The sequence below is a fragment of the Mus pahari genome, chromosome 21, assembly GCF_900095145.1.
Source record: "Mus pahari chromosome 21, PAHARI_EIJ_v1.1, whole genome shotgun sequence".
Lineage (NCBI taxonomy): Eukaryota > Metazoa > Chordata > Mammalia > Rodentia > Muridae > Mus > Mus pahari.
In genome coordinates, this window is record NC_034610.1 from 47,082,456 (window position 1) to 47,103,553 (window position 21,098).

Here is a 21,098-nt window from a genome sequence, read left to right on the forward strand (position 1 = left end):
TCTCTCTCTCTCTCTCTCTCTCTCTCTCTTTCTCTTTCTTTCTCTCTCTTTCTTTCTTTTTTCTTTTTCTTTTCCTTTTCTGTTTTTAAACAAAAAGATGGGTTAACCAAAAGTGTATAAGACTACTTGCTTATGTTATTGAATTTATTGTCATCTCAACCAAATGTGACTTTTTATTTTCTTCCCCTTTTTCTTAAGACAGGTTCCCATTCCAAACAAAGGCACAACATACTGGTGCCAAATGTTTAAGATCCCTACATTCCAAGAAAAGCATCATGTGATAAAGGTATGTGGCTGTCATGTGGGTCAAAATTCAATGATATGTATGGAGAAAAAAAATCTTTTTTTAAAAAAAATGAAAATAGTAAATATACAGAAATGATTTCTGAGTATATGAAAGTATTTGATAGAGAAGAAACAGTCTTTAGAGACTGAAAGCTTAATAGTATTCCTTTTATCTTCTAACTTTATACATCTAAGGTAAGTAGGCACTATTTCTGTAATAGGAATTGTTATTTTAAGTAGTATATTACATATTAATAAATCTTATGCAGGAGAGTGACACTTCTCACATTGTTTGAGAATATCTGATTCATTGAAAATACTAGATCTTGTCCATTTAAAAAAAAATACTGCTGCGTTTTCTTGAAGATAGGAAATTTCTATCAAATTGTGAAAATGAAAAATTATACAAGTTCAAAATGAATGAGCTCAAATTGTCCCTGACAGGCAGCTCTCTTTTCCTGTTCCCTGGGACTAGATCTCCCCAGACTCTTGCATCTAATTGATAAGGGAACTCTCTGCTGACCCTGGTTGTTATTGGCAGTACCAAAGAAATTGAACATTATGCCCTATGCTCTCCAAAACCTCACTGGGTATTGTAGAATAAAACAGTTAAATATTGCCAGCTGAATAATGCGAACCCTTAGGAAGCCTGATGTTGCTACATTTGTCTTGGCACCCAGAGTGAGTAATGAAACAGTGTGGATGTAAGAGATGAGCAAATGGTTAGACTCTGGCATCTAGATGGCTCCTGCATCTGAATCAGTGGTTCTTCCATTCATTAGCATTGATCTCCCAGGTGAAGGACTCTGAATACAGTCGTAGCTACAGTTCTCTCTGCAGTAAACATCTCAGTCATAACATTCACTCTACCAAGCTCACAGCATGTAACCTGAGGTAGAAACACTCATATCTCAGAGTGACTGAAACATGTTGATTTCAAATGTATTCATCCAGGTGCCCAGATCTGCTTTTGTTTTGGGATGCTCCACAGCTTTGTAGGATACAGAGCATGTATGAGTTACTAGATGGTCCCAAACTTTTACAGCATATATTTTGCCAACAGATGTCTTAGTAACCATTTAACTGTGAATGCACTGCTTGCCTCTACAAAAAGTTATTTTTTTCTTCATGTAAATGGGAAGTGAATGCAAATCTATGTACTTAATGCAGGGTCAAAGTTCTTCAGTTATGTCAGTAAATTCCTTCCCGGAAAATAGAATATTCATAAATATTATATGCCATTTACAGTAATTTTACAAGCTTCTAGCTTAAGAAACAGGTATAAAACCAGGATCCAAAATGAAAACACGCATTTCACAAAATAGGCCCTTTATTCATTTTAAACTTTGATAGGTGGTAAAATTCATAATTGCTTCCACCCACATGCTTTATTATTATAAGTACTAATGCAAAAGATGGAGTTGAATGAAATAAAGATAATTGTGTCATCTGTGAGATGTCAGTAGGGATTTCCTTTGCCTGAAACGTCATCAAGAATTTTTAGCTAGCTTTTTTGTCACAAGCATACTACAACACACAGACAAGGAGTCCTTGGATAGGTACTTTGTAATCGGTTTATGTCTTTACTACATGTTTGTAGCAAGAAGAATTAGTGGCATGAAAGACTTTTGCAGTATTTGCAGTTCTACCAAAACCCAAGAGATCTTTACGTTGAGGAAGACAGGATCTGAAGGAGGGTCACCAAGCTGAAGGCGGTTCCTGTCCTATTTTGTGAGTGAGGAGAGTTTTGGTGACTAACACTTTCAAATTGAATTATTTAGATAAAAATATCTCTCACAGGATAGATTTCTGCTCTCATCTCTCAGTCTCCAAAGTAAAGTTCACTTAATACTATGAAAGACAATCCTCCAAGTAAACCAGCATACAAAGAATCAAACCCTACCAGGAGCAGGATCAAAGAAAGTATCAGTGTTGTACAAGTTGTTAAAGTCCATCTTTCAAAAGATGGCTTACTTTTTGATAAATGATACAGTAAAATTCTAGTAAGTTTATGAAGTAGAATTTTTAGATCTAGAGCTGTCATGGAGATATCTTGTTTCCAGTCTCCTTGTCCTAGATGAGATGGTCTCTACTACTTTATGGACAATATGTGATCTTCCCATACAAAAAGACTCATGGTTTGGAAAGCTATGGGTCAGATGTTTGTCATTTCCCCCCAGGTGCTTGCCCACCAATGCGCTAACACTGTGTGGAAAGGGCTCCACCAGGCTGGGGAGATGTCCTTTCAGGACACTGACATGGACTTTTCAGCAATGGCTGGGAAGCCTTACAACCTGAAACACAGGGTGAAAAGAGATAGCCAGCTCCCACAAGTTGTCCTTCCCCTTCTATACATGAGGTTCAGTACCTCATACTTCTGCATACTTCTGCAGTATACCTCCTAACAGACATGCCATAAATAAACAACAACAACAAAAAAAATTTAAAGTAGGCCTCAGTCCTTCCTTCTCTGATACAAAGTACTTTTAAGGAAGAAGCTTGCTTTTGAGTTATCAAGTATCTGATTTTCAGTGAGCTTCAAAAATGTTAATTATAGATTAATTTTTGTAAGATTTAAATTTTACTGTAATTCAAAGAGAGTTCCTATTTGTGGCATAAATGTTAATGCTATCTATTTTATGGCTGTAAACAATAACAAAACTAAACAGATAAAACATATCAGTCATCCAATCATGACTTTATTTAATTAGAATACTTAAAGCTAATGATAATCATTAAGTCTTAAATTTTAATTTTACTCATGTAAACATGATTCAAAGTAAGAGTTACACAGCAATGAGGTAAATATTGAATTATTAAAAATCACAAAATAAATCATTTATCTGGAGGAAGATAGGATTATAATAAAAATTATTAGTTGTTCAAATTCTCTGGTGATTCTAATATATTGAGTTCTATTTGGTTGTTGAAACAATTGGCTGAGTTGTAAGTGGGAGGCGGGTATAGTGGTATCCCTGTATTCCAAGTCCTCAGGAAGCTAAGGCTGGAGGAGTGTCTCTTCAAGGGCAGCCTGGGCTACTTGCGAGACACGGTCTCAAAAGAAAAGATTGTGAGTTTGAAAATGTATGTGTTAGATGTTAGCATTTCATTCTTACAGATGGATGTGTAAATTGTAGACAGCTCATGGTAGTTTCTATTACACCCACTCTCCTCATCTTGGATCATCTATTTGGATCACCTGCTCGGTCCACTGGCAGCCCACACTCAGCCCACATGATCTCATGTCACATTACCTCAGGCCAACATGGCTTTTCTTTATCTAGCTTTCTCATGCTGTGTCTTTACCTTCAGCTTGGAATTTGTTTCAATAGATGATTCCTTCAGTTGGTGCACTCAACCGTGATGGAATTGTTAGGACTAATAATACTTAAACATGCTGCCTTCGAAATTGGAGTTATTACTTGGTTTAATACAGTTTCTTTTAAGGATTTTCTTTTCTTTTTTTCTTTTGGTCGTTTTTTGTTTGTTTTTGTTTTTTAATCACCAGAGAATTCTCTTCACAGAAAACCCATACCATGAGTTTATCTGTTCAAACAAGATGTATCTTTGGCCTAACAATTATTCGTTGATAGCTGGATATTTTAGAGAAGAAAATACTCACCATGTAACCCAGCATAATCATGATCCCTGCATCTTCTTGGAGCACTAGTTTCCTGGCTGACTATCGGGAGCAGAACGCATCTCTGAATTTGAACTCTTACCATGATTTGCTTGTCACCTTTAAGGGCGAGCTGTGAGCCATTCCTTAGTCCTCTTTATTAAGTGGAAATAATACCTTCCTCAGGAGGTTTTTAGACTAAGGGCTAAATGAGAGTTTGAACGGTTTGGGTTTTTTGTTTGTTTGTTGTTGACTTTTGTTTTTCTCAATACAGCAGACTCAGACTCAGAAACTCTTTGACAATGTCACAGCTGCTGTTGGACAGTTTAGTTTCATTGATTCTCATAGAATGACTTTCCTCTGAAAACTACATTTTCCACAAGCCTGGGAAAGAACAGACTACTGTGCTAAAAGCTCAGTCAGATCTGAGTCTCATTTAGGGTTGCGTTGACTAGTTATAAACTGCCTTCACAAGCTAACTTCCCCTCCTAAAAATCGGAGAAGTAGATCTTACTTGACTTACTTAAGTAACTTTGAACATAGGTGTTACTATGACTTATGAGTGAATCAAAAGGGGTTAATATTTAGTACCATGCCCAAACTGACACATTTAATAAGCTGAAAGATTATTTGCAACATATGGCTGCAAATTTATATATTGTTCATCTTGTTCAGTATCTGGGATACTGAAGGGTTTCCCATCAGCCTTTCTAGATGTTCATAGATTTAAATAAGAGCTACATTGTGAGGTTGAGGAGAGAGTTCCCTCAGTAACGCACTTGCTAAGTAGACATGAGTAAATGAGTTTGCTCTCCAGCATCTGTGTAAAATGCCTGCAGCTCCATTTCTGGGGAGACTGAGACAGGAAGAACCAGTCTTGTTGACTAGACGGTCTAGCTGAACTTCAGGTTCAGTGTTAGATCTTGTCTAAAAGACCAATAAAGTCGAGAGCCACTGAGAAAGCCTGCTAACGGTGACCTCCATGTGACCTCTATGTGAACACATATACCACACAACAGAGACATCTACATTATCAGTCACATCACCTGGGGAAGATCACCTTGAAAAATAAATGCTTTAGTGAATGCACAAAAGAAACATCGAAGTAAAACAAGACAGTGTCATCTTTAATACACACTGGAAGAGATACGCTATGCTTTATATGTGTCCCTGAATATATGTATTTATTTCCATGAGATCAGACTTTATTGCTGCTAAATCTCAATGATGGATTGTAGAGGATGCTTCCTAGGGAGACCCACACATAACTGCTCTGAAATAGGCATGAAGGGTCCTGGAAACCTGAATACTATATGACCATAAAATAGTTAATGGAAAGTTGATTCCTTGTTGTAGGCATAGAGTAAATGTTTCTGTCATTGTATCGTAGATTAAATAGATTTGGCTGTGTTCATTCATTTCTTAGAATGAAAAGACATTGTTGAGTGGAGAACTTCCTCATTAAAGCATGTCACAAAACATCAAATATGCTAATAGGTTACTATTTTAAGAGAGTAAACTGTTGGAGTCGGTTTTCGTAACCATGGGAATTTGAGCCTGACTGGTGCAAAACCACTCCATCCTCTGAGGATGAGAATTAGCTTCTCTCTCTCAGTGTATCTCACTCCTGTCTTCCTTCTGAAGTGGGGTCTTCACTGTTGCCTTCCTTCCCCATGGCAAAGTTTTTTGGTCTTGTCGTCGGGGCGTGTGCCCACACTGTCATCCGTCTTTGCCACGTGCTCGCCTTCTGCTTCACGTTACCATGTGGGAACAAGATGTTTGCTGTTGACTGACTGACTCAGTGGTGGGGTGTGCTTTTCCCAGATCTGCTCTGACCACGGGGAATGGCTTTCCCTCACCGCAGTCTAGCTTTCATCCCTGCCTCTCTTACCATACTCCCTGGAGGCAGATCTTTGGATCTGTAGGTGGATCTGTTTGACAAGTTGAGACAAATGCATTTTCACAATAAGCCTCACATTAAGCCATGTTCCACTTCTTCTAAAAACTTTGCAACACTCATGATTCCACTAAAAGTTCATGCTGTAAATAGAAAAGTTTCAACAATCCATATTTTAGTAATTTGTGCTACATAGAGAACCAGTGACAAATAATTATATTCCTTATATTTTATAAAGGAATATAATTATAAAGAATCTGATTTTATACACACACACACACACACATATTACACACACACACACACACACATATTAATGAAAAGATGAAAAGACTAGGGTGTTTGCAGTGGCTAAACCTAAAATTTTGGATGGAGAGATATTAGTAGGAACATCAGCCTTACGGGTAATGATGTGACTCAGAGAAGCATATTTTAAAGATTGCTGATACAGGCAGGGTGCTCTGTGTCGAAGACTTTGCTCTGTAACCTCCTGGGCTACATCTATGTCAAATATATCAGGGGTTTGTCTATCTACCTGGGTGTTCTTTATAGTCACACAAACCACAAGGGATTGAGTTCAGTCTGAATGCATGTCTATTCATGACCGTGATTTATTGCCCTGATAATTAGCTTGCTGACCCTAGAGAAAGCACTTAACCTTGCCTGCTCCTCAAAATCCGGCCCAGTCAGATAAAGAGATTTCACCGCATGATTTCAGTGGGTTCTTTCTGCCTCTAAGTATCTGTGACTTGTTGAAAACTACGACTGAAGTCTGTGTTGGAGATCAAATGTCCTATGGTCTGAGTTTCCCATACTCTGATACCTTACAGGTCTATAAGAGGTTCAGAGTGAAATGTGCCCCTTTCCCCAAGGGGTTAAAAGGCCTTCACAGGGGCTCCATGAGCGTAGATTTGGATGCATCTCCATCCTCTCTAGGGCATGCCACCAAGAGAACCTGGGAAGACTTTACACAATCATAATAGCTCAGTATTTTAACAGACTCAAGTTTTAAAAGAGAGATTAGGAGACTTTATTCTGCCTGAGCTATAAAGTGTTCAGTTTAATCCTTACACCCACAATTGACTGAGCTGTTGCTATTATTATTATTCAATGACTATTACATTTCTATAAAATTTGGGAATGTATAGAGAATTTACATTAAGCTAAACAATAAAATCACACATGTTCACTTTCTTTACTGTGTAGTGGCTCAAGCACAGTCTATGATGTATGATGTCATGATTCAAATCTTGGCTTCTTAGCCAATAAATGTTGATTCCAAGAGAGTTCCTCACTTAATTAAGTCTTAGGCTACCATTTGTAAACAGGGCTAATAAAAGTACTTGTTCCAATTGTTAGCTGTCATTACGAAATGAGTGTTTACGTGTTTAGCTTGTATTGGCTTCATAAGGACTAAGCCATGTTACCAATTTACCATGGTGCTCAAACCTCTTAAATCTTGGGATAAGACAGAGGCAAGGCTTTCCTGAAGTAGGCTAGAACAGAGCACAGTGGAATATCCTGACTCTGCTTTTCATTAGCTAAGAACCCTTGGGCAAAGAAAACTCTCAGAGCTTGCCTCTTCAGTCGAAAAGTAGGAAAAGTAATTCTCAGGGAAGATTAAGTGAAGACAAGCAGGGACACCTGTTGCATAACAGGCTCATAATTGCTTGTTTTCTTCCCTTGAAGGGGATTATAGAGACGGATGACTAAAAGTTCTAGTATTTTCTCATGCAGGCTTGCCATATAGGATTTTCTTAAAGACTTCACGGAGGCCATGGCAGGCAGTAAGTCACTATATTATTCTGAAAGAAAGATTCCTTAGGAGTTAGATTTCATTGCTTGCTTCCATTGCTCTAAACCAAATGAAATGTAAACTTCTCCCCCCCCCCCCCGCTCTTGTCTAAGTAAGGACAAAGACCAGCTGGGGACTCTCCCCTGGGACATTCTTGGACATTCTTAGAGCTACCATTAGTCTTGCATTTTGGTGACTTTAAATAAGGACATTTTTTTTCAGCAGACACTGGATATTTATTTTCCTTAGCTTTTCTTCTACCACCCAACGCTTCTGCCCCCCACCTAGTGTATCATTTTCAAATGTGCAGAAGGTCAGATGAGAACACACTAAAGCGTTAGCACAGATGACGGGAGTTAATGGCTGTAAAATTGTCAGGTGACTTAATCATCACTTCTATTGACAGAGTACAAAAATGTTTTTATTAAATTCTAGGTGTGGGTGGTACCGTCAGATTAGTAGAAATGGTGACGCTGAGGTATGAGTGACTTTAGTTTGTGACACAGGGAAGTATTTAGGTAAAACTTCTGTTTAATTTTTGCTACTTAGATATATCATCTCATCTGGATTTCACACTTTCTCAAGATAAAACTAATTTTCTAGAACTTTCTGGAGTCAGGCAAGGTCAAAGTAACTTATTCAACCCCATACAATGCATCGGAAACAGGACCAAGATTTGAGCATAGATCCTCTGGGGAAACTAACAGACTGTGGTCTGTATAGTCTCACTAACTCAGGCCTTCTGCCTCCCCCACCTCCAAAGATGTTTGTGGTAAAATGAGAAAAAAAAAAAAAAGATTCCCCATGGAAAATGTCAGATAGCACAGATTCAGCCTTGAGCCTTTTCAGTAGACTTCTGAGGGCACAAGGGACTTTGGGGTTTTGTTTTGACAGCTTTACTGGGACTTGTGGCATATAAAGAACTGCGTGTGTTTAATGTGTAGGGTTTGGTGAGTTTGAACACATGTACACACCCCTGACCTTGTTCCCAAAGCCGAGGGAAAGGACATTTGCACCACCTCCCAAAGTTTGTTAATACTCTCTCTCTCTGTTTTAGTAAGAACACTCAACCTGGGTTGTTCCACTTTAACAGACTTTGGAGTGTACAGAACCATTTTGGGCAAGGTTGCTTTTGAGTCCCATTATCATATTTCATGGGCCACATAAGGCGACTGCACGAGCACCTTCAGAGGTTTCGGGTTTAAAATCCTAGGAGCTGACAGACGTTAGGTGACATCTGAATACGCAGAAGTCCAGAGTTTTACCGCTTTGCTAAAAATAGACATACTTATCAATCATGATACATATACAGCCTCATGAGTGATTTAGGAAATGACTTAAGGTTAGAGTTCAGACGTTCAGGCTAAAGATCATGCATATGTTTCTAGAAAGGGGCACAGTGCTGAGCCTGAGATGATGGTGCAAGGAAAAGAATTCAACGAGAAGGAGGCCATGGGCTCTAACTCACTGAGCATGTGCCATAGCATAAAGCCTGGGCTCTAACTCACTGCGCATGTGCTATAGCATAAGGCATGGGCCCTAACTCACTGAGCATGGGCCATAGCATAAAGGATCCTGGGAAATAGGCCAGCAGCTTTATGGTGGAGTTTTTTTTTTTAAAAAAATCTTCCTTGGAAATGAAAACACCATTAATGGGTCATTTCATCCCTGTTCCAACAATGGTCTATATAAAGGGACCCGTGAGATGAAACATTAATGTTTTCATTTGGTCTTAAGTTTGTGGCAAAATGCCTGTAGTGCCATAAAACAAGAAAAGACACGTTGGGAAGAAAGCTAGAGAAACTGGCTGCCTAGGAACCACTAGGAGCACAGATTTCAGTCCTACGCCAACCTCTGGCAGCCTGAAAATTCATCCCATGATTCCTCCAGGGGATTAAATTCACATTACCCAAACCACTGGAAAACTGGAAATCTGAGAAACTGAGAGGTGGTTTGTGTGATTAACAATCCTTAAGAATGTTGTTTCTTCATTCATGAAATTTTGGAATTCAGAGAGCTGAGGATTTATAAACTCATAAATTTATAAGTACTTCTTTGCATTTATTGGTAAATTAAGTTATAATGCAAAATTATAATTACAAAAATAATGCAGATAGCTTTGTGGGTTCCTAAAGAGGATTATATTACAATTTTCTGTTTAAAAATCATATTAATATGTAACCATAGAATTGACACAATTGAGGTAACAACAAAAATTATTATAGTTTTTATGAATGGGACTTTTGTCACGGTTGAAATGAGAACTGACTTATAATAAAAGAGATATTTGCAATTTAAGTTTGTATAACTCACGAGTTGAATGTATTTCACAGCTTTCTACTTGACATTCTCAACGCTGAATTTACACTTTATTAAGCTATTATCAAAATTTCAGAAGAAAAGCCTAACAGTACAGCTATGTTAGAAAGGGAGAATTGCACCAAATTTAAAAGCATGATGGATTTGTCTTGCCCTGGTGAGTCACTATTGTTCTGCTTGGTTCATATCCTTAGGGTACAGCTGAAAAATTATCTATGTTAAATCTTTTTAATAAGGTGCCAACCCCTGTGCGAAGGGCTGGTTGTTGATATTCTTTGGGAAAGCTCTACAATTAATCCTGATGCCAACCTATTGTTCGAGAACCACTGCTTTATACTTATTTAAAATTCCCAGATGGCTCTTACAGCTTTATCTATTTTTTTTTCAAACCTTATTTTTAATGATGGTTCTTAAATGCTTTAACCTCCCTTGTAGCTCACCACCCACCAGAGGTAGTGGAGAAGAAAGGATACTAGGGGTGGGGCTGGGGGTGGGGGGGACAAGGATGGTCTTGTTTAGAAAGGTTCTATGGAGCAACTCCCATCTGTGTGATCTGGAAATTAGCCGTTCAGTTCACAGATTAGCAGTCAGCGGCAGCTTGATCCACTTGCAAATAGTTCACGGATAGATACACCAGCAGACCAGTTCGGTAGGGGCAGGTTAGAAACAGAGGTGACACTACCAGGCAGAGGCAGCCAGGCCTCGGCCTCAGCTTGAGACAGCAGGAGGGACCAGGGAGGAACACCAGGAGAAGTTCTTGGCTGTGCTTCACGAAGGGAAGCAAAGATTAGTGAAGACAGGAGACCCACAAGCGTTGCACAGTTAGCTCTATCGGCAAGCCAAGCTCTGTCTCTGTTGCTCCCTGGAGTCCTACTTACACCCTCCAACCATCACGCCTTCCACCTGCCTCTCCTCAGCGAGTGCATCCAGTCAGCTTGACTCTGCCAAAGTGGCAAGAAACTGCAGTACACCACCAGAGGTTTTTTGGCGCATTTCTCTCTATGGAATCCCAACAAATGCATCTCAACTATACAATGTAAGGCAGACCAATACATGCATGTTGTTAGCAAAGAATCCTTCCTCATGTGTCCTTTCCTGTGGTTGCTTTAGCAGAACTTCCTCTCGACTGTGTCTGCTTCAGCAAAATGGTCCTTCACGAGTCGGCCTTAGCCTTTACCACCTGTGTCCACTTTAACGAAATGTTCCTTCATGTGTTTGCCCCAGCAAAACAGCATCTAGTTAACTTTCCAAAAGAACCCTTTAGTTTCAGGCTTGTGCTATATATTGGTATTTTTATAGAACACAGTACAATGCTTTTCATAGTAGAATTAATCCTCTCTTTTATAATATGTCTCAACACATATTGAAGGTTGAACAAACACCGAGAATCTACTATCAGAATGCGGTATTGTGCCCGTGAAGAAGAACCCAGGTCACGAGAGAAATGGCTTAGTGATTAAGTGTACCTACTACTTTTAGTAAGGACCCAGGATTGATGTCCAGAATCTGCATGGTAGCTTACTTTGCCACGCAACCGCAGCTCTAGGCCTCTGTGGGATGATGCAACATGGGATACAGTACATCTGAACTTAGGCAGACACGGCCATGCACATAGCGTTATTAAGAACAAATCTTTATAGTTCAACAATTATGGTATTGATATCATTTATTCCTTGATGCATTGCATATTTATTTGTGGAAATAGAGACACCGAAAACCCAGCTTCTTCCTGGAGCTACAGCTGCCTCCATTATAAAATCAGAACAACTTAGGAGCTAGAGGATGCTTCCTTCATGTAGGGAAAAATTTATTTTCTAGTGAAACTGGTACACCAAAGTTATATCTGTACATTAATGTTTACAAGATAAGGGCAGCTTAGAAACAATGCTGAAGGCTAGCTAGCTGGGTTTTAAAAGAATGTCTTTAGGTCATTTTGTTGCCAAATCGTAAGGAAATCATTTCCTCATTGAAACCAAATTTCTCACTGAATCTCACTGTACCGATATTTTAAATGTTGAGTAAAAGCAAGACCATGGAGATGGCTTTTAGCATGCGCTAGATATCTATTGCTTCTCAGCCTGAAGAATCGCGAAAACACAGCAGCGCTGGCTGACAGTGCCAGAGTCAAGGTGTGTGCTCGCCTGCCCACTGTGTGTCTAACTGCCTAGCACCAGCCTTTCATCCACACCTCTGAATGCAAAGGACAGAGAGTGTCTGCATGAGACAGTATTCAGTGCTGTCGGGCCTTTCCATCACGTGAAGTAATGCATGTATGTCAAAATCTGAATGCTCACTGACTTCTAGTAATGGAAACCATTTTCCTTAAAATCACTGACTGCCTCAATCATAGCAAGATTCCTATTGTGAGATATTGAAAGGGAACTGTAGCCTCTTATACCTACATGGGATTACAGTTTTGTCTTAAATGATAGTGCTGTGTGAGTTTAACAGCATCCTTGAGTCTTAAAACTTTGGCAGATTGCATCACACTTTCCAAAAGAGAAATCAAGGCTGCCTCTTGATTATGTGCATATGCACCTGAGTGTCGTAAGGGACGCTGTGTCCGTTCCTACAATTCTGCTGGCGGCCCTTCAGTTCTTGTGGAGATAAAGGAATCTTCTTTAGAGACTATAACTTGAGTTTATTGGAATATTCAAATAATGTCTGTTCCCATGTCAAGGTTGTTCAACCTTTCCTTTTTTTTTTTTTTTTTTTTTTTTTTTGAGACAGGGTTTCTCTGTATGTCTTGATTTTTTTTTTTGGTTTTTTCGAAACAGGGTTTCTCTGTATAGCCCTGACTGTCCTGGAACTCACTCTGTAGACCAGGCTGGCCTCAAACTCAGAAATCCGCCTGCCTCTGCCTCCCGAGTGCTGGAACTAAAGGCGTGTGCCACCACGCCCGGCTTGTTCAACCTTTCCTAATAGTTTAAATGTACGTGATACACATGGGCTTCTTTAGAGATGTATATATGAGTTAGCTTTCCATTTGATGACATAGGTACTAGCTGGTTTTGTGTGTTCATTTGACACAAGCTACAGGCATCAGAGAGGATGCTTCAGTTGAGGAGATACCTCCATGAGACATAATTGTAGGGCATTTTCTCAAGTAGCGATCAGTTAGGGAGGGCCCAGGCAATGGTCAGTGGTGCCATCCCTGGGGTGGTGGTCCTGGGTTCTATAAGAAAGCAAGCTGAACAAGCCATGAGAAGCAAGCCAATAAGTAGCATCCCTCCATGGCCTCAGCATCAGCTCCTGCCTCAGGTTCCGGTCCAATTTAAGTTCCTGTCCTGGCTTCCTTCGGCGATGGACTATGATGTGGAAGTGTATGCTAAATAAACCCTTTCCTTCCCAACTTTTTGGTCCTAGTGTTTCTCACAGCAATAGGGACCCGAATTGCGGCAATATGCAAACCTAGCTGGTTGACCTCAGGGAAGCCCTGGCCTCCCTGGACTGGAATTTAGAACGAGGCTCCATTGCATGCCCTGCATTTACCTGGATCCTGGGGGTCTGAATTTGAGTCATCTTGCTTTCACATTGAGGATCTTAACCACTGAGCCATATCCCCAGTCTGTTCTGTCATTTTTTTTCTATAATCATTTCTACTATGAAACCAGTTATTCTATCCATAATAGTTGACCTTTGACTTCATGCCTTCAAGGTAAAATTCATCCCTTTGGAGGGAAGCTCAGTACAAGTTCCTCATCACAACTGTGGCTATGACAGCCACGAGCAAAGATGCATTTTAGCTTTGTCCTTTAACTGCCATGATCTTGGTATCAGCCTGTATATCCACATGTAAGTGCAAATGCTTTGTAAGTGTCACGTTTTGGACAACACGCGCTTACAGATTGCTTAAAGTATGCCAGACATTGCTTCACCTAACAGTCATGCCATTTCCCAGAAGAGCAAACCAAGGCTCAGAAAGGATAGACATCTTCTTCAAAGCCACAGAGCTGGAGGTGACATAGGGTGGCCGTTGGAGCCTTAATACCCTGGTCTCCGTGACTGCTGTACACATAGGTAATATGAACAAAATGAACCACATAATGGGATAATTTAATTTTATTTAGTTAACTGGAGTTGAAGGGCCTTGTCTTTCAGCTCTCAGAAAAGCTTTCAAATACTTGGCCCACCCTTGACCTTTAATAACTTCTCTGAATCTTGTTTGTGTTTGTGTGTGTGTTGGCAAAACAGATATAGTACATGTTTACAAATGACCCTGGAACTTATTTGACAATGCTTAGCAAGCAATTGAGGCTGAGAGATGCAAGAGCATCACCTTATTGTCTTTTTTATTCTCTGACAGTCTGGACTACCTGTCTGATTTTGGTCAACATTTTATTTTATGGATGTTAAAAAAAATAAAATCTAGTGAAAAAAATCTCATTATCAGTTAAACCAGAATTTAAATTTAAGTCATAAATTTCTGTTATTTATCTACATCTCCATTTTAACATGTAAAATTTGATAAGAATATATATATTCATACACACATATATATATATACATACATACACATGTGTGTATGTATACAGTCATCTTTTAATAATCTATAATTATAGAATTTTCAGAGCTTTTAAAAAAGCTCTAATTACTTGAATGCAATTATCCAATAATTCAAAGAAATTCACTTTGATTTTGTTGACCCTTTCAAGATATTTCAGAGTAGAAAGTTGAAATATATTTGTTTATAGCTGACTGGATTCGCTGAGGTATATCAATTCCTTTATATCTTGGAATTCAACACTTTTTGACCATTTTTGCTTTAGATTTCTATGTTCTAAGCAGGTAGGAGATTGCTACCAAACACATTTTGTTGTGTAAGCTCCCTTCTACTGAGGTGAGGTTTGTAAGATTTACAGTCACTAAGTTTACAAGGTCAGAGAACTAAGTTTTTCTTCACAGTGCTAAATAGGGAACAGCAGCTTTCTGAGTAATGATTTCCAAGTATACAACAATGAAAATTTTCCAACAGTTTTTGTGATGTGATCACATATTTTCAAATGTGATTTATTGAAGTGCTAAGATGACCATTATGGATGAATTTACATCTTCAGCTTGAGTTAGTAATAATAGGAGATTCCATTGTCAGGCCTGTCACAACAGCTGCATTCCTGATCCGTCCCCAGGGGAAGGATGAAGGAGAATGGCCTCAGCTCGCTCTCTCTCTCTCTCTCTCTCTCTCTCTCTCTCTCTCTCTCTCTCTCTCTCCTCTCTCTCTCTTTATGGGGCTGGTGAGATGGCTCAGTGGGTAAGAGAAAGGTCTGGAGTTCAAATCCCAGCAACCACATGGTGGCTCATAACCATCCGTAACAAGATCTGACTCCCTCTTCTGGAGTGTCTGAAGACAGCTACAGTGTATTATAAATATAATAAATAAAAAAATCTTTAAAAAATATTTATTTATTATTAAATGTAAGTACACTGTAGCTGTCTTCAGACACTCCAGAAGAGGGTGTGGTTGCTGGGATTTGAACTCAGGACCTTTGGAAGAGCAATCGGTGCGCTTAACCACTAAGCCATCTCTCCAGCCCTCAGCTCTGTCTCTTAAGACAATGCTCTTATTTTCTAACAGGAGACTGCATTCCTGTTGCTTCATTGTCAACATAATACTGGTTTTTATTTTAATGCCTCAATTATTTTTCCTGTTTATGCTTTAATTTCATTCATTTTAATCATTAAAAAACTTTCAAATAATAAAATTACATACCAAAATTACCCAAACCCAAAGTCTACCTAACTTCTAAACAAGTAGGAGTAAGAAACATTTAAAAAAAGTTTGAAAAAAAATGAGTGATGCCGCTAAGTTAACAAATGGTGACATAGATCTATAGTCTTTATATTTTATGTTCAAAGAAATACTTATAATATTTCATAAGTTTTTATTGGTTTAATTTACCTTCTTTTAAAAGTTACTTTGAAAGTCATTTAGTCATTTTATCTATTTCCACACTTTTTTTTTGCAGGTTAAAATATAGTAAGCATTCGGTTCCTAATTCAATCCTTTGCTTTGTATAAGCCCTGTTTTTGTGGTCATCTTCCACTGATGAGCATTCAAAGTGACTTGAGGATTTTGCTCATCATTCATAAGGTTATAAGCATAACCTTACTTATTGATAGTTCCACTGATGGTTGGATTACAAGATGCACTGGTCAAGGGTATAGATATTATGCACTTTAATATACTTACCACGTTAGTTTCTAAACATATCTCTCACATCACCACTGATGTGTGATTATCTTCCCAGTATCCTTTTAGCACTAGGTAGGTTGGTCATTGCCACCTGATGGCTAAAAACATAGATGGTTGTAAGGGATACAAGAATACCTTGTCACCTTCTGTCAGAAGCTCAAGTATTAAGTGGTCCAACTTCATCTCATCAGATTTGAGCTTTAGAAGTTTATAAGTGCATGACCAAAGGCTTGGAGGCAAAGATACTACTGGGGGGTGTTTGAAGGGCTCATTAAAGGACCAGAAAAGTCATGCAACGTAGGTCACTAAATAAAGCCTGTATTTTTTTAAGCATCTTTATGCGTGCTTTGCTTCCTTTTCTTTCTTTCCCATCCCTGTTCCTGTATGTGTGTGTACATTTAGATGTGTGGATGTGTGTATGTCCCTATGAATATATACAGAAGACCAAGCAGGACATTAGGTGTCCTCCTGTATGCCTTTTATGCTGGGGTTATAGGCACACTCGGAAATGTCTGGCTTTTAAGTGAGTGATGGGATTCAAATTCTGGTCCTCATGCTTGCAGAAGCATGTTTACCCACTAAGACATCTCCCTAGTCCCTGAAATGAGCTGGGTTTTTTATTTGTTATTGTTTTTTGAGCAGAAAAAAAGCACATGTATATGTGAGTACATGTGTGTATGAGTACATGCATACACATGTATGTGAGTCCATGTGAGCACATGTGTACGCAAGCACATGTGTATGTGAGCACATATGTATGTGAGTACATGTGTATGCAAGCACATGTGTATGTGGGCACATGTCTATGTGAGTACATGTGTATGCAAGCACATGTGATTTTAGAAGTGAAACTTCAATTCAAAAGGGTATGTCCGTTGTTTCTCCATCTGATTTTTGAGACAGGGTCTCTCACTGAACCTAGAGCTCACTAATTTGCCCAGACTGCCAGGCCAGTAAGCCTAGGAATCCTCCTGCTTGCCTTCCAAGTGCTAGGGTTATGGGCATGCACTACTGAATCCAGAGTTTTCTTGGGCACTGAGTATTAGTCTCCAATCTTCATCCTTGGGAGACAAGTGCTTCCCGCACTGTGTCTGGAGAAAAGGAATGGTCTGCTGTAGAATTTAGAAATGGGCTCACTAGAGCCCAGAGTTCTGCCATAGGTGTTTGGACAGGGTAGGGTGGGAGGAAAGGCAGTTGCTGCTGGGGGAATGACCTTAGCAAGGGGCTCAGAGGGCCATGAGAGCTGCTGCAGAGGATGAAGCTCATGTGTTCATTCATTTGATGTTAGGCATTGGGACCATAATAACATCTAAGAGACTCTGATGGTTCAAAGCTCAGAGGGTATGGTAAGTTCTTTCTTAGAACCATGGTTATAACTCAGTTTATCAGCTCTTCAGATCCCTTCTTCATCTGCCAAGAAGAGAGCTCTACTATATTTCTAAGATTGGAAGCCTTTTCTTTGAGCACCTAAGGAGAGTGAATTACAAAGTTAAATGTAGTTTCGCTTTTATATGCCTGGGAAAATACCCAAGAATAAATCACCCATGAGTTTTATGTTTCATTTGTAAGTAGATCCATTTTTCAATGTAATTTTTATGGCTCACAGCCTAAGAATATTTAAATTCTAGCAAACTATTGCATTTGTTTTGTTTAAAAGGAGGTGACATGTTTAGGGGAAAATAGCAAAACAAAGCAATAACAACAAAAGACAAAACAATAACAACAACAATGAAACAAAACCAGGTTAATCAAACAGCTGCAAAGACTGAGAAGACATTGACCTGAGAGGACTGAATCAGTCAGAGCTGGGCTGACTCCATGACAGGCTACAAACCGGCAGTTTGGGAGGCCAGGCCTAAATTTCTGTTTCCCAGAACTGGAACAGTCCAAAACAAGTCAACACCTCTGTCTTCCGTCCTGATGTACGGTGGAACCCTGCATGCAGTTTCTCTGTGAACAAATGCTCCTCGCTGTTACGTGACTCTGGGGAATCATCTTCGTGAATCACAAACCCTTACAGACCGAGGTCTCTGAGTGCTGACATCTGTGGGAGAAGAGTCACTTCCTCACATATCTGGAAGACATCAGGAGCCTCACAAGGTTTGGGAAGGCAAATGCAGCGTAGGGCCACTTACGAAGACAGACAAACTTACCAGAGTAGGAGTAGGTTAACTCTGCAGACAGAAGGGTCACCCATAGACAGTGACAGCAGTGTTTAATCCGTCAGGTCCTGATGTGACTAAGACTGTTTTCACAGTTTTTACATTTTGTCCTATGAATGGAGACTTAAAAAAAAAATGTTACCTCCTACTTAAACAAATAGAGAACAAGAAAAGGACGCAACTACAACAATCCATCAATGTATCTTTTGTAAAACACAAAACACCATGCTTCCTTTTCCAGTGTGTGTGTGTGTGTGTGTGTGTGNGTGTGTGTGTGTGTGATCTTTGAAACAATGCCATAATTCAAAATAATTTGGGGTCTCAAATTTCTATTTCCTTTTCTGACCCCAGTCCTCCATTTGCAGTTCCCCTGCAGTCCGTACAGGTCAGAGTAGCTGTCAACCAGTGTCATCCTCAAAATGAGACTGAAGACATTAAGCTGAGTATGAATTGGGCTCGGCAGTCAGAAGCTGTGGGAATGCTACTTAACTGGTCCTCAGTTTCTTCGTTTATAAAGTAAGAATAGTAAACACCAATCTCAATGCCACATAAAGATTGCATACATATAATGTACATGGAGTGGTGTGTGTGGCTAACAGATGAACAAAGAAGGGTCACCACCTACATCTAGCATCTCTGTTTTCAGTCCCTGGACCACTATGTCATGCCATCTTTGATCTTCAGCACTGCAACAGATCCCCAGAGCTCAGTATCTCTTTGTAGAATCTATGACTCCAATCTAGGACCAAGAGGAGGAAGAACTGGTGAATTATTACAATGTTCAACACATCTGTTTTCTCTCCAGGACAAATGAACTTTAAAAGGCTCCCCTAAATCTGAGGAGTCTGTGTTTAACTGAAAGGCGAGGCTGCTGTTGCACAGCTGAATCCCAAAGTCAGGAAGCAATTATTGCATAAGCCGGATGGTTATCAGGTCAAAAGCAAGTTTATTTGGAATCTTAGAGAGAGAGAGAAATCATTATCTCCTGCCTTTGTTAGTGAAAAGGAGAATTTACTTTGCCAGCCTTTAAGAGAGTAATGAATTCTGGGCTTTTGGATAGTCTGGAACAGATTTTTCCAGGAAGCAATGTTGCTAATTTGTATTGTGTGAAATTAGATCTCATCTTTAGATTATGTCTGAAGACATAAAGACTGCCATTGTCTTATTTCCTTGCTCTCAGAAGTAAAAACAAGACACCTCATTTATTGAGTTCCTCTAGCAAATAAACCTTTAAATTATGATGAGTAAATGCTAAAATAGTGTGCTTTGTTTAATATTACCAAATTATTATGATAAATTACACTTACTATAGGCAATCGAAGTTTGAAAATGAGTTTCTATCTTTTCTTACAAGGAAGGTAAGAGTCAAAACATGAAGAATTTAATGGATATGTTCAACTTGTTTTTCTTTGTAAGTCATATTGGATTGAATGAAAAAATTTTCCACTTCTAATTTGGGGATGTGACATTTTATTCTGAGAGCCATCTGTTGGTAATTAAGTTCTGCCCTGTCCTGTTGGCATTAAGACCCTGAAATCATACATTTAAAAAAATAATAAATGGAACACATAAGGAAGACAAACAAGATGAGCCCAGTAGGGAGATCTCCCAAGGAGGCCCAGAATGGAAGTCCAGCTCAGAGAGTAGGAAATACTCAAGGCAGAATCCAGGAGAAGCTGTGATACACTTGCTGGCATCCTCCTGCAGGGGGATGAAGCTGGCAAGGGATCCACACATTTGAGCTGCGAAGGTTTTACAGCAGCTTTAAATAATAAAAACATGTTGGTGAACGTAAGAGATGAACGCCTCAGGGGGCATAATTGAGTTTTCAAGTGGAATATATACACTGTTTGACAAAACCTATCATAGTTGGTTAATAATCTAAATACACAATTTAAAAACAAATGACAAGAGGAGGTTAATTGTGTTGTATTAACTTGGTATTTGGAAACTAAACATCTATAACATTTAAATTAGAAAGTTTCCCTGATATGTAATAACCTAGAAAGGGTATATATATATATATATATATATATATATATATATATATATATATATACACTCTATAATGACCCATATGCATAAAAATGTTTGAATAATGTTTAAATCAATACTTATATGCCTGCCTTCTCTAACACTGTTCATTTCTTTATGCTGAAAACATTTAAAATCTTTTCTTCTACATTCATGAGAAATACAATGCACACTATTTCCTGTGGTGTTTCTCCTGGGCCATAGCCTGTCAGAACCTGCTTGGATCTAACTGTAATTCAGTGTGCAGAGAGTTGATTGATAGAAGTAAATACTTTGAAGGTTGGTGCGAACTCTCGCTAATTAACTATGATGACCCATAAGAAATATAGTTTAATTTGTCAAAGAAATAAAAAGTTATGGAGAGAAATGTGAGCATCGATATTGGCTTGGTGCTCTCTAACGTGGGGGCTTTCTATGGCAACATGTCCTTGTGAGCAGCTCTATGATGGGAAGTGGAGTCCAGAATGTTAAATAACTTCTTAGAGGCCATTTATTGATAGAATAAGCATTTTAACTATATACTGTGAATTAATGTTTTCGTTACAGCAAAACAAATCAAGCATACAGAGTTATTAAATGAATAGCAAACTGCTCTAGATTCTAAAGTCTGAGCTTTATCTTTCTGCAAATTACAACACACACACACACACACACAGAGAGAGAGAGAGAGAGAGAGAGAGAGAGAGAGAGAGAAATGCGTGCACACGCACGCGTATATAAAATGCTTGTGCACCTCATCCCATAGCTATGTCTTCTCTGTCACTTTCTGATGTGTAGTTATGTAAAAGGTTCCC

At 39.0% G+C, this 21,098-nt stretch overlaps 1 protein-coding gene across 1 annotated transcript in view; it reads left to right on the forward strand.

The window, feature by feature from the left end:
* The window catches only part of Moxd1 (monooxygenase DBH like 1), a 78,662-nt gene that overhangs the window by 26,741 nt on the left and 30,823 nt on the right, over positions 1-21,098 (forward strand). Inside the window, exon 4 of the mRNA XM_021221532.2 lies at positions 203-286. Within this exon, the coding sequence (XP_021077191.1) occupies positions 203-286 (84 nt within the window). The remainder of the gene's footprint in view (positions 1-202; positions 287-21,098) is intronic.